At 32.8% G+C, this 14,292-nt stretch overlaps 2 protein-coding genes across 3 annotated transcripts; one reads left to right on the forward strand and one right to left on the reverse strand.

Annotated features, from left to right (window-relative positions):
* Positions 1-4,362: 4,362 nt before the first annotated feature.
* LOC105773121 (coatomer subunit beta-1) lies at positions 4,363-9,583 on the forward strand. 2 transcript variants are annotated; one of them, XM_012594793.2, is made up of 6 exons: positions 4,363-4,560; positions 5,521-7,580; positions 7,848-8,357; positions 8,558-8,643; positions 8,970-9,222; positions 9,321-9,583. In XM_012594793.2, the coding sequence occupies exons 2-5, from the start codon at positions 5,535-5,537 to the stop codon at positions 9,172-9,174; spliced, it is 2,847 nt and encodes a 948-aa protein (XP_012450247.1). In that variant the 5' UTR covers positions 4,363-4,560; positions 5,521-5,534; the 3' UTR covers positions 9,175-9,222; positions 9,321-9,583. The 2 variants fall into 2 exon arrangements, with proteins under 2 accessions (XP_012450247.1, XP_012450246.1); XM_012594792.2 differs by having other exon boundaries at positions 4,364-4,560; positions 9,315-9,583.
* Positions 9,584-11,245: 1,662 nt separating this feature from the next.
* LOC105773724 (exocyst complex component EXO70A1-like) lies at positions 11,246-14,220 on the reverse strand. Its single transcript, XM_012595820.2, has one exon. It carries the CDS (start codon positions 13,598-13,600, stop codon positions 11,552-11,554), a length of 2,049 nt encoding a protein of 682 aa, XP_012451274.1. The 5' UTR covers positions 13,601-14,220; the 3' UTR covers positions 11,246-11,551.
* Between the last annotated feature and the right edge of the window lie 72 nt (positions 14,221-14,292).

Raw genomic sequence — 14,292 nt, forward strand, 5'->3', positions numbered from 1 at the left:
TTTATTTTATATTTTAAATGTTTATATATATTAAATATATATTTTAAATATCAATAAATTCAAAAGCGTACATCAAACAAATCGGTCCCGATACTAGAACATACCAATTTCAATAGAAAATGGTGTAGGATTAGCTACCTTAATTGAAATAGAATTGTAAATTTTATATATTTTAATAATTATAGATTAAAATTTAGACTGCGTTTGGACGAAGAATTTTAAATTTTCTAAATTTTATAATGCTAGATATTTTGAATTCATCAATTTAAAATGCTAGTATTTGTAATTTCCTTTTGGATAAATAATTTATTTAGGAAATTAGGTTATTGAAATTTTAAAATTTAAAAATAATAATTATATTAAATATAAATAATATAAAAATATTCAATATAGTTGTAAAAATTGTAAATATTTTTAATAAAATAAATCTAAAAATAAATATTATAATTAAATAAAAATATTTTTGAAGTTGGAAAAAATTAAACTATTAAAATCCTCTTAAAATTATTCATGATTTTGAAATCTATTTAACATTTTATCCAAACAAGTGAATTCAATTTTAGAATTTTGAAAATATAGAAACAAATGAAATCCCTACTACAAAACCCTCAACAAATACACCCTAGTGATTTAAAAATATATATTATATTTAAATCTAATCTCAAGAACTTACTTATAATACTTTTTAAAAGTGATACCTATGTATGCATTTGGAAATTACGGATTTAGAATTTATATGTGTTTAAAATAATATATAATAAACAATATGTGTATGGTTTGAAACTAATTAATCATGATAACACATTAAATATATACAATATTAAAATAAAAAATAGAATAATTTGTGAGAAAATATTAAATGTAAACACACGAATATGTCATATTAACAACACAAAATGCATTACAATTATTTATCATGATGTTGTCATCAATTGTGAGTTAGTGTTGAGTTGACATATGGCACCAACTCAATTAACAATATTATTAATATATAAATTCTATCACACATGTATGCGTATGGAAACAGCAATTTATAACACATATATGTGTTTAAAAATAACGATATAATAAACAATAAAAGCGTATGGTTTGAAACTAATTAATCATAATAACAAATTAAATATGTACAGTATTAAAATAAAAAATAGATTAAATTATAAGTAAAACAAAATTTAAACACATAAATACATCATATAAACGATACTAAATGCACTACAATTATTTATCATGATTTTGTCATCAATTGTAAATTAGTGTTAAGTTGACTTATGACATCAACTCAATTAACAACATTGTTAATATATACAATTGATGAAGATAATAATTTGTACATATTAAAATAAAATTATATAAAATTTATTAGAATGAATATTTGGTTGAGTGGTAAATTTAAAATTTTATTGATTCAAATGGCGTAGATTTAAATCCCACCATATGCATTTTTTTGTTAAAATAAAAATAGTAAAATACTCTCGAATAATATGATTTATTTTAATTATAGAAGGGCATTTTTGTAAATTTTTATCCGAATCGGTAAATTGGTTCAGGTGACACCAACTCAATAAAACACTTAATCAATAGTAAACTACATTTTAAATAAATTTGAGTTGATTCAAAATCAATGCATTATTTTAATAAAAAGTAATTATTATAAATATAATGTACATAATATATTATTTTAATTTAAACTACTTACAATATATAAATATTAATATAAAAATATCAACTTTCTTTAATCAAAATAATGAAATGTTGAAATAATTTATGGAATGATCTTATATATGAGATCAACTTTTTTTTAATTTTAAATTTGTTTAGTGATAGAATTGTATTTATGAAGTTTTTGATAAACATTTTATATTAAATTTTTAATCTCATTAATTTTACATTTATCAAAATATTTTATATATTAAATATTTTAAATATTAGTAAATTTGAAACTACAAACTAAATATGGATTGATAACTAATGAGATTTTAGTATTGTTGGCAAAAACTAAGACTTTGAATTTGAGTCACACGATATACAACAATTATCTATATTATTATTTAAATCATTGACTTAGTTCGTGTCACGAGTTAACGGGCACCAACACGGTTAGTGAAATTATTAAAATGTCTTTTGAATTTAAATAAGTTATATTATTAGAGGGTTTTCTTTTTAATTTAAAACAATAAAAAATATAAATATAGTCGATTTGAATCCGGCATTAAGAAAAATTTAAATTTACCACTCAACCAATGCTTTATTTTTTTACACATTGTAATTATATTAATTAATTTTAAACCATACGTTTCATTCTTTATTGTAGGACAAATCTCAAAATTATATATGAACTTTGATTTAATGTGCGTTTCATATATGAACTTTAATTTAGTGCAATTATACATATGAAACTTTGATTGTGATTAAAATATATACAAAAAAACTTTAATTTTGATTCAATTATACACATTTAAATAAATAAATGCATCAAATTATTTTATATTTAATAAATATAATTATTTATGTATGTAATATGTGAATATAAAATGATACTATATTGATAAGCGTGTTAATAATTTGTGAGAATTGTATCAAATAAAAAATTATGAATAAAATTATACAATATCAAAGTTCATATATAAAATTGCATATTAGGCCAAAATTCATGTATAGTTTTAAGAGTTTTTCCTTTATTGTATGTTATTTTTAAATACACCTCTATGTCCTAAATATGTGGTCTATCACATGCATTCGGTTATATGCTAGTTTTTTTTTGTGTGTGTGGGCTGTATATTGATTTGATTATATTTTATAATTGATAGAACATATATTTGTAATTTAACTTATAAACTCTTGAATAAATCATGTATTGATCAGTAAAATAATAAATTGTTATATACTTTACTTTATCAATAGAGTTGACTATGGGTTAAGGGTGTACATATTTCGATTAAAATTTTTATAAAGATTTAATTATCGATTAATTTGTTTTGAAAATGAATAACCGATTGAATCAAGAAATTAATTGATTAATCAAAATTAATAATATATATTATATATTTATAAGCCTGATATATATATCCATAATAGTATATACAGTCAAAGTGGACTTATAGCTATTGATATAATGGGTCAAAGACAAAATATTATGAAAATAATATTAATGTAATGTGTTTTAGTAATATTAATGTAATGTTTTTAATTTAATGTTTTTATTGTATTATTTGTTATTTTCATCTTCTTTTAAACTTCTTTTAATTAAAAAATATTGTCACTGTATTTGTAACCATGTTTTAAACTTGTTTGAACTGAAAGAAAAAAAAAAGTCACAAATTTAAGTTAATTTGATTAACTAAACGAATTAATCAAAATTAATTCGATTCGAACATAGGTTAATTCAGTTAATAATAGTTGGTTTAATCAACCATTTGAGCACCTCTAGAGGTGTGCATGGGCTGGGCCGGGCCCCAAAAAAAGTTGGCTCGACTCCTAGGCATGGGCCCGACCCTAAATATGGGCCTGGAATTTTCTTCAGGCCCAGCCTGGGAATAAAATCTTAAGCCCGAGCCCGACCCGACCCGACCCAACCCATTTTTTAATAAACACCAAAAAAATATTTTAAAAATAAAAAAATAAAAATAAAAGTATTTTAAAAATAAAAAATAAAAATATTTATTTATTAAATTTAGGTCGGGCCGAGCCCGGGCAAAAAAAATGGTGCCCGAGGCCAGGCCCGTTTTCTAAACAGGCCTCGTTTTTTGCCCAAACCCATATTTCGAGCATATATGTTCACCTGAATCCTCCCATATATTTTTTGCCCCATAGCTCGCCCGGCCCATGCACACCTCTAAACACCTCCACTGCTGTTTCAATTTTCACTGGTTACCAAATTACTAGTATTTATCTTTTGGTTAAATATATGCTCAAGTGATGTACTTTTATAGAATTTGAGATTTAGTCTATATATTTAAAAGTTAAAATTAAAATTTTTTATTTTTAAATTTAAATATCTTAGTCCAATCATTATCATTGTTAGTAGTTTTTGTCAAAATTTGTCAACTTAATATGTTTATTTTTGTTCAATCATATGTTATGTATTATGAAAATAGCCTAATCAACATGTCAAATTAACAAATTTTGATGGAAAATACTAACAATGTTAATGACTGGACTGAAAATTTTAAATTAGAAAGGTAGAAGGACTTAGTTTGTAAGTCCTTTAACTACAATGACTAAATATCAAATTTTGTCAAGGTCTAGGGACTAAATGCATATTTTAACCTTTATCTTTTTATTCAATTTCCGTTGGTTAAGAATAACAAAAAGCCCTCGTCTCACAGTAGTTAAGGCCCGTAAAAAAGGAGAAATATAAATTGAAATTACAGTATTCAAAGTAGATCTTAGATCTGAGCGCATCCGTCTTCCTCATTTCCCCTCAATAAATAAAAATGATGTTATTTTGAAGAACGTTCCCATTTCCACCCTGAAAAAGAAGAAAAAATAAGAAAGAAAAGAAAAAAAGCTGCTTCACCTTCACAAAGCGGCCTCTCTTCTCGACGGATCTGATCGTTCGAGGTTCGTTTCTCTCTCTCAATCTTTCCAATTTTCCCGATCTGTTGATTTACTTTCTACTGTCCTCGGTTTTGTATTGCGTTTTACTATATTAGTTTCTTTTTATTGGAAAATCGAACGGAGGCATTATTATCTTTTGTCGAAGCTGCAATGGTTGGATTTACGTTTTGGATGTGGTGTTCCTTATTGATTTGATAAATTGGTTGAATGCTTCACACACTGTAATAAATATAGCGAAGAGAAGTCTGCTTTGTGGATTTGAATGAGTTGCCTTCTTTTTCTTTTGGCCGCGCTTTCGCAGTGTGAATGTATTTTGTTATTAAAGTCGTTATGTTTTGATTTTAATTGGCAATATCAGCACTAATGCTGGAATTAGAAAGATGAAAACAGATGGATGTTATCGTTTTCTTACTCGGTAGGCTGATCGGCAGTGATTTTCTATTAATAATTAAGCCAAAATCAGCATGATTCTTTATTTTGATTTATGTCAAATGTGGCATTAGGACATATTTGTCTCGGTTGTAAATATAGTGCATTTTCCTTTGAATTAGGAATGGCGTAGATTGATAGCTCCTCCCGTTTAGTATGAGCATGCAATTCAAAAATATATGTAGTAGAGCTTTCATGTGAGATCTCAAGCAGAATTTATTCTAAACCGTGCATCAATAAGCGCTCGTTATTGTTTAAAAGAGTTGAAAAGCAATGTTCTATGCAAGATATGTCTGCAAATCCTGTAGTAATAATGTTCTATGCATGTGGAGGTAATTGAGAGATGGTATTGTTTAAGACCTTGAATGATTTGTATAAACTATGTTTTTATAATTTTCATGTTATAGATGCACGTGTTATGCTGGGATGGCTTTATTTTAATCTGGCTTTGATAATCGTCAATAGCATTATACATTTTATACTTTGTTTTTTGTTGATGATGTGATTTTTCATTGATGTTCTTTCTATTTCTAGAAAACTAGCAAGAAATGGAGAAGTCATGCACTCTTCTTATTCACTTTGACAAAGGAACACCTGCAATTGCTAATGAGATTAAGGAAGCGCTTGAAGGAAATGATGTTTCTGCAAAGGTTGATGCCATGAAGAAAGCAATTATGCTTTTGTTGAATGGCGAGACCCTCCCCCAGCTTTTTATCACCATTGTCAGATATGTTTTGCCTTCAGAGGATCACACTGTCCAAAAACTTTTGCTTCTATACTTGGAGATAATTGAGAAAACTGATGCAAAGGGGAGGGTATTACCTGAAATGATATTGATCTGCCAAAATTTGAGGAACAATCTTCAACATCCAAATGAATATATTCGTGGTGTGACCTTGAGGTTTCTCTGCCGCTTGAATGAGACAGAGATTATTGAGCCACTAATCCCATCAGTTCTACAAAATCTTGAGCACCGGCATCCATTTATTCGGAGGAATGCTATATTAGCTGTTATGTCCATATATAAGCTCCCACAAGGTGATCAGCTCTTGGTTGATGCACCTGATATGATTGAGAAGGTCCTTTCGACGGAGCAGGATCCATCTGCCAAGCGAAATGCATTTCTTATGCTATTTACTTGTGCACAGGAACGAGCCACTAATTACCTCTTGACCCATGTTGATAGGGTTTCTGAATGGGGTGAATTGCTTCAGATGGTTGTATTGGAGTTGATTCGTAAGGTTTGCAGAACAAACCGTGGGGAGAAAGCAAAGTATATTAAGATTATTATAGCTTTATTAAATTCCCCATCAACTGCAGTTATTTATGAGTGTGCTGGCACCCTTGTTTCTCTCTCATCTGCTCCCTCTGCTATTAAGGCTGCTGCCAACACTTATTGTCAGCTTCTTCTATCTCAAAGTGACAACAATGTCAAGCTTATTGTGTTAGATCGGCTGAATGAGCTCAAATCTTCTCATAGAGATGTTATGGTTGATTTAATCATGGATGTGCTTAGGGCACTTTTGAGTCCAAATCTTGACATCCAGAGGAAGACGCTCGATATTGTTCTTGAATTAATAACTCCACGAAATATCAATGAGGTTGTTCTTTTGTTGAAGAAGGAAGTTGTGAAGACTCAAACTGGAGAACTTGAGAAGAATGGAGAATATAGACAAATGCTCATTCAAGCTATTCATTCATGTGCAATCAAGTTCCCAGAAGTTGCAAGCACTGTTGTGCATCTGCTGATGGATTTCTTGGGAGACAGTAATGTTGCTTCTGCTATTGATGTTGTAGTTTTTGTTCGAGAAATAATTGAAACCAACCCTAAACTTAGGGTGTCCATTATAACTAGGCTGTTGGACACATTCTATCAGATCCGAGCTGCACGTGTTTGCTCCTGTGCCCTTTGGATTATTGGAGAGTATTGCCTTTCACTGTCTGAAGTTGAGAGTGCCATAGCAACCATCAAGCAGTGTCTTGGAGACCTACCTTTCTACTCTGCTTCTGAGGAAGGAGAAGCTACTGATGCCTCAAAGAAAACTCCACAAGCAAGCTCCATTACCATCTCCTCCAGGAGACCAGCTGTTCTGGCTGATGGTACTTATGCAACCCAGAGTGCTGCCTCTGAGACAGCTTTCTCCCCTCCCACTATTGTTCAGGGATCATTGACTTCTGGGAATCTCAGGTCTCTTCTCCTTACTGGAGATTTTTTCCTTGGAGCAGTTGTTGCTTGCACAATGACTAAACTTGTTTTGAGATTAGAAGAGGTGCAGCCGTCCAAAGTTGAAGTTAATAAAGCAACCACACAGACATTACTGATCTTGGTGTCTATGCTGCAATTAGGACAGTCTCATGTTCTTCCACACCCAATTGATAATGATTCGTATGATAGGATTGTTCTCTGCATGAGACTATTGTGCAATACCGGTGATGAGATCAGGAAAATATGGTTGCAGTCTTGCCGTCAGAGTTTTGTTAAAATGCTTTCAGAGAAACAGTTGAGAGAAACTGAGGAATTAAAGGCGAAGGCTCAGGTTTCTCATGCACAACCAGATGACCTCATTGACTTCTACCATTTAAAAAGTCGCAAGGTGAGAAAACAATTTATAGTCATCATTTTATGTGCGTAAGTTAACATCTTTGGTTTGTGCCAAGTTGGTAATGCTCATATCTGGTCATATTAGTATTCTATTTTAGCATGCATTTTTTGGTTCCTTTTGATAGAATGTTCCGCTTTATCTCCTTTTCCCCTATTGGTTATGCCGGATCTTTTGGCTTTGACACATAAATTGATTCTTCCTTGGATTTGTCATGAATTTATGTGCTTGTATCTGAAAGTTTCAGTTGCTAACTTCCAGGGAATGAGTCAGCTTGAATTGGAGGATGAGGTCCAAGATGATTTGAAACGTGCAACTGGAGAGTTTGTCAAGGATGCAGATGATGCAAATAAGCTTAATCGCATTCTTCAACTGACTGGATTTAGTGACCCAGTATATGCTGAAGCATATGTGACTGTCCATCACTATGATATTGTTCTTGATGTCACTGTTATCAATCGAACCAAGGAAACTCTTCAGAATTTGTGCTTGGAGTTGGCAACCATGGGTGATCTGAAACTTGTTGAGCGTCCACAAAACTATACCCTCGCTCCTGAATCTAGCAAGCAAATAAAGGCTAACATCAAGGTGTCTTCAACTGAGACTGGTGTCATATTTGGCAATATCGTTTACGAGACTTCAAATGTGCTCGAAAGAACTGTTGTTGTTCTTAATGACATTCATATTGATATAATGGACTACATCTCTCCTGCCGTTTGTAGTGATACGGCATTCAGAACTATGTGGGCAGAATTTGAGTGGGAAAACAAGGTATCTTTATAATTAGCAACTAGCGATATCAGCTTCCTTTAGGCTCAACATTGATGCCCTTAGAATGCGTTAAATTTGACGTGTTCAATTTGCTAAAATATATTAGCTCAGTTTTATAAGTTGCTCACATTCATTTGCATGGTGTTTGATTACCCATTGATGTTTATATTTAAATTTTCATTATTGTTGTTGTGATTCAGGTTGCTGTTAACACTGTAATTCAAGATGAGAAGGAATTCCTTAACCATATTATCAAGTCCATCAACATGAAGTGTCTCACTGCACCGTAAGTTTAACTTATTTAGAAATGAATATAGATTTAAAAATAAACCGATCAGGTTTTGGTTTCTGCATACCATGCTGTACAATGCACAATATTAACATTACAGCATGCTATATGATTTATAGGCCAGTACGTTGCGAATCAACTTAATGAATCTATTATGGTCAATTTGTAGTATGTTGGTTTCCGGAGTACATTTCTTTATGGTTTAGTGGCGCCAACAAACCTTTTCTCAGGAGTTGCTGTTGATTTTAGCTCCCTTATAGATAATCTGCATTGTTATTAATGTGTTCTTTCTTGTCCCTTTTTCTGGCTGGTTTGTGTTTCAGATCTGCGCTAGATGGTGAGTGCGGATTCCAGGCTGCTAACCTGTACGCAAAAAGCGTATTTGGGGAGGATGCATTGGTAAATTTGAGTATCGAGAAACAAGCAGACGGGAAGCTTAGTGGGTATATCAGGATAAGGAGCAAGACCCAAGGAATTGCTCTTAGTCTTGGGGATAAAATCACTTTAAAACAAAAGGGAGGCAGTTGATTTGCTTGCAGTATTTCAACATTATCAATTTGTTTTCTCCCAAAACTGGTAGTCGCTCTTGTTTTGAATCTGTCACTTGTTGCTTCCATCCCCCATTGAAACCCCAATTTTAATAGTATATTTTTTTTCATGTTTTAAAGTTGCAGGTATATTAGTTCTCGCATTTGGAAAGATGGCCACCCCTTCATTTTTGTTGTGCTTTCTGTATCTAGAGGTAGTAGCACAGTCGATGACCTTGTTGTATTTGGAGTTGCATATTTGAAGACAAAAAGGCCCCCATTGAGCAATGGTTGAAATGCTGCCTTTTATCATTTTTCTGCCGATTTTTTTATAGTATTGAATTCATTCAGACCTTTCCAGGACCATTGGCTCAATAAATAAATCTCTAACCTTTTTCTTTTTGGATGTATACCCATTTTCTCTGAGCTCTACTCCCGATAACGGGCATGCTTTTTTATTTATCTTCTTGCTTGTTTATTATTTGTGTTAGGATTTTTTATACAAATAATACAAAAAAAAAAAGGAAATACGAAAATGGTATGAAATTAGAATTAATTATGCAAATGGGCTATTTAAACAGTGAACATTGGTGTCGCCTGATTGGTTGGAGGCATCACCCTACTTTTTCCATAATCATTGTCCAATCTTATACAACTGCCTATACTTCTCATACAATCAGGTTCTATCAATCTGGACAAGTGACTTACAATGGGTAAAGGACTTAACGAAAAAGCAGAGTGTTCAACATAAGCATCTAGTTGGTCCTCAAAACCAATGATAGGATGATGATTGTGGAAAAAGTAGGGTTGTACGGCCAACCAATTAAGCGGCACAGATTTTCACTGTTCAAAACAATCAATTTCCGTAATTAATTATTATCTCATATCATTTTCGTATTTTTTATTATTATTATTTGCATAAAAAACCCTTTGTGTTAACTTCCCAGCACTCTTTGCTGCCTCAAGTGTGTGATTTCCATCTTTTACCGATAGCCTTAAATCATCCATCATGGTTCTCGAGAATTTATCCACACGGCTCAAGTTTTCTACATATGATCGCATTGTTATGTATTATGGTTAGCATTCGTTAGTTGAATTAAATTAATTCTTATAATTACTTATTAATTGCCTTAAGTTTATTTTCTATGGTAAAGAATAGATAGACTAAATTTCAGAAGTCTTAAAGAGAAAATAATCAAATCAATTAAAACCGTTAAGATGTACTTGGTTGGAATGCAAAATGGAAAAAAAATTTAGAGTATGCTTAGTAAAGAAGAAAAGTGAAAAAAGAAGAAAGAAGAGATGATCACTCTCAATTATAAAGCACAAAAATCAATCTTTCAAAATCGAAATGAGAGAAAATGAAGGAAAAGTATTTATTAGTTCAAAATTATATATCTTTAAATATTTTATTTTATTTACTTGTATTTTTCAACCCTACTAAGTTACCGATAGAAAGAAAATGACTTATTCTTTCAAAATTTTTCTACCAAACAATACCTATGGAAAGAACAAAAGATACATTTCTCAGATTTCTATTTTTCTACCCTATAACTTTTTTACCTTTCCAATATTCTTACCACTCTACTGAGTACACCCTTAAGCATATATTTATAATTAGTGTATTAAAGTGTACCTGTGGATGTGTTAATGTCATAATCAAATACGAATTTAGTTGAGAAAATGACTAGAACCCTAATTTTTTTATAAAATAACAAATATTATTATGATGATCTTTTTTTATATATTTTATATAAAATCTATAAAAATCAATTTAAACTCAAAATAAAATTTTTAAAAAGTTACACATAAATTGAATTGTATATACATATTTATGCCAGCATTGCCAAGAAGAAAACGAAATGGCTGGTCCTAAATTTGAAAACCCCATTATGCTTGAAGAAGAAAGAGAAGGGGAGGAATAATGAACAACTATATTTATTCTTTGAATAAATAAGAATTCCAGAAACAGCCCACACTTTATTCCCAATACAGAGGAACTCAACTTCTCAAGAACATGTGCACCCATCCTAATAAAATTAAACAGTAAGGCATCAAATCATCAAAGTCGATTCTTTTAGGGAATATTGATCACTAAATAAATTAATCAATCAAAGCTAACCCTTCAGTTTCCACTTTTATGTCACAATATTTATACATGAAGTTCACTAAATTACATAGCTTTTATGCCAAACAAGCTAGCAACTAAATTAAATAAACTTAATATGAAATTATAACTTGAAATGGTATACCTGAATGTATCTTTATCTACCAACCCAACAAAGTTTTAACTTTGATGGGCAAAGGATGAATATATGATGAAGAATAGTTCTAAAACACGTACAGTTTAACCACCGCGGCAGAAATAGATTGGACAATCATGCAACAGCAGATGCAGTCCGGCGAAGATCTACCCCATTATCAATTTTGCTGCCTGTTGGCCTGCCTTTGAAACTGCCGTACCTTTCCCGCCTCGGTAGAAAAAGAGAAAGGAGCATTTGTTCCAATCCCTGCACTGTGTACTTTGCATACTTACTGGAACTTGCATCTTTCTCTACCAATGGCCCATAAGTTTGCATATAGCTTCGATATACAGGTAGAACCATTTGCACTATTAGTTGGCATGTCTTCTGCCTCAAATCTCTTTCTGGGATAACCCAAACAGACTGCTTTCTAAACATCTCATCGAAAGCTTCATTAAAAGTCTTGAGCCTTTTCTTTACAAGATCACGAGCTGTGGCACGGCCGCCTGAGAACAGGATTAACCCTTCACGGCTTAAATGACCAGGAAGCTTACCCCAGCTCTCTCTTAAGAAGATAACAGAATAATACTCCTTGTACTCTTCATGTTCTTTCAACCAAGAATCTCCCATGAGCTCTCCAAGTTTTGTTCCCTTTAAATGTTTGTATAGATGCCAGTGGCAGTTCATGGCAAAAACACATGACAAGGTAGCATCGCCATATGCCTTCACCCACGTTTCCAAATTCAAATCAACGGCCTTTATTATTTTCAGAACCTCATTTACAAGGATCATCTCCTGGAACTTTTTCTGCTTCCAACTTTGATGAATGACAAGAACCTGACTCAGGATCGGCCTATAATTATCACTGAGAAGTTCATTGCAGTAATCAGTTATAGAACTCACCAATCTTGGAATGCTCCCATCCTGAGGAGGAGGGCTCTGCCTCTGTAATTCCACCTGAACAAAGATCTCCCAGAAAATTTCGGCCGCACCGTCAATAACCCTCTTGATGAGATCTCTTGTCAAGTTTTGGATCTCAACACATGCTGTTCCCCCAAAGAGCCTGTTGAAATCCAATCTCAATTTGTTCAAAGATGAAAATATATCCAATAACTTCAGAAGCTTTATAGGTTCTTTCTTACTCTCCGTAAATGTGCTTCCGAACTGAAGAAATGCAAGAATACCAGCTTGCGCAGCTATTTTTGCAAAACAACCCATCCAAACATCCAAGCCAATCCTCTCGAAAACATCATTGCAAAGCTTGAACTCCGCCTCAAACAAATGCTTTACTGCAAACTCCAAATGTTTTCCCCACTGTTCTATATACCCCTCCATGCTCTGCACATTATTGAACTCCGAAATTGAGATCTCAAGATAATCCAGATCAAGTGCCTTCAAGCTAGCTCTGACATTTGAACTACGAACTTCAACATAGATTGTAATGCACTTCTCAAGTCTATTATTAGCAATCAGCCTACCAAGGATTGCTTGCAACTTCTGAATAACAGTCACAGGTAAGGGCGATGGTGCAATGCATGCCTGTTCGCCTAGTGACGGTGCTGACATTGGAAGTGGCACACTATGCTCCGTCAATAGTCTTCTAAACTCATTTTCCAGTTTATCCAATGCAGCATCCAAAAGGCCTCCATCAAGATGTACTCTTTCCCCATCATTTTGCAACTCCCTTAGGCCCTTGAGCGATGTCTTCAAATTTGACAGGTACATTCCGTCAACAACTCTGTTATCCTCCAAATACTCAATTATATCTTCCAACCATTGAATTGCCAGTCCGCAATTATCACCCAGAAACCTTAATGCCTCTTCGAGGCGTTTCAACACTGATAAATACCCAGGAAGATCATTGGTGGGATCTGATAGCAGGGACTTTTCAAGTCCATGAACAGCATCGAAAACCTTAAGCACTGCCGCAGCAGGGCCCACGGCTCGGTTAATATGGCCCCCGACAGCAACAAGTGCATCCTTGTCGGCACGAATCGGGCGGACAGCAGCTTCTAAGGAAGGCAATCTTTGGTTGATCTCCTCTAACCTAGGTCCAGCCTTTTCAAGAGCCAATCCTAGAGTTCTCGATTTCTCTAAGCTAAGCTTCAGTGACTTTCTAGCAGCTATCAATTTATCAATACAAAAATTGTTCTTGCAGTCGTTACCAGATGCAGATTGGTCCATCTTAGCCCCCAAAGAAAAATCCTAATCAAAACCCTAAACCGGAAAAACCCAAGCTTGCAACTATAACTATGAGTGAACTGAGACTACAAATTTGAAAATCTACAAGCAATACCGCAATGGGGTTTTTTTTCCCTAGCTTACTTTTTCTGGGCGATTTTATCAATTTTATACGAATTTAATTAAGAAAAAACTCTCTTTTTTTTTCTTTTATTCTTTACCGAACTCTCACCAAATTAAACCCAAAAACAAAGTGAATGGCGGAGAAAGCGAGTAAGAAAAACTCACTCCGGAAATAGTTGATTGAGAGAGGCGAGGTGAACCGGAGAGCTGAGCTGGAGTGGAATCTGAATCGGTGAGTTTTAGATTCCAAATTTCCAAGAGAGAAACCCTAAAGTGAAAAGAAGGGAGTATAAATAATCTAATAAATTTGTCCCCCTTTTTGAAAAAAGGAGTAATATATATTTGCATTGTAGAAATCGCCGCCAATGGTTTGCCTATGGAATCGTGTTTGGTTCATTTATAGCTTCAGGACACAGTACATTTGTCTTCATGTCATACTAAAGATCGACTCCATTTTACTGCAATTTCATCATCTCTCTCTCACTATATATAAATTGATTCATTTATCACTCTCTTGGTTTATCAATATTTAAATGCAAGCTGAAAAACAAGCAGAGCTAATGATGGAAATT

Source organism: Gossypium raimondii, chromosome 13, assembly GCF_025698545.1.
Source record: "Gossypium raimondii isolate GPD5lz chromosome 13, ASM2569854v1, whole genome shotgun sequence".
NCBI lineage: Eukaryota > Viridiplantae > Streptophyta > Magnoliopsida > Malvales > Malvaceae > Gossypium > Gossypium raimondii.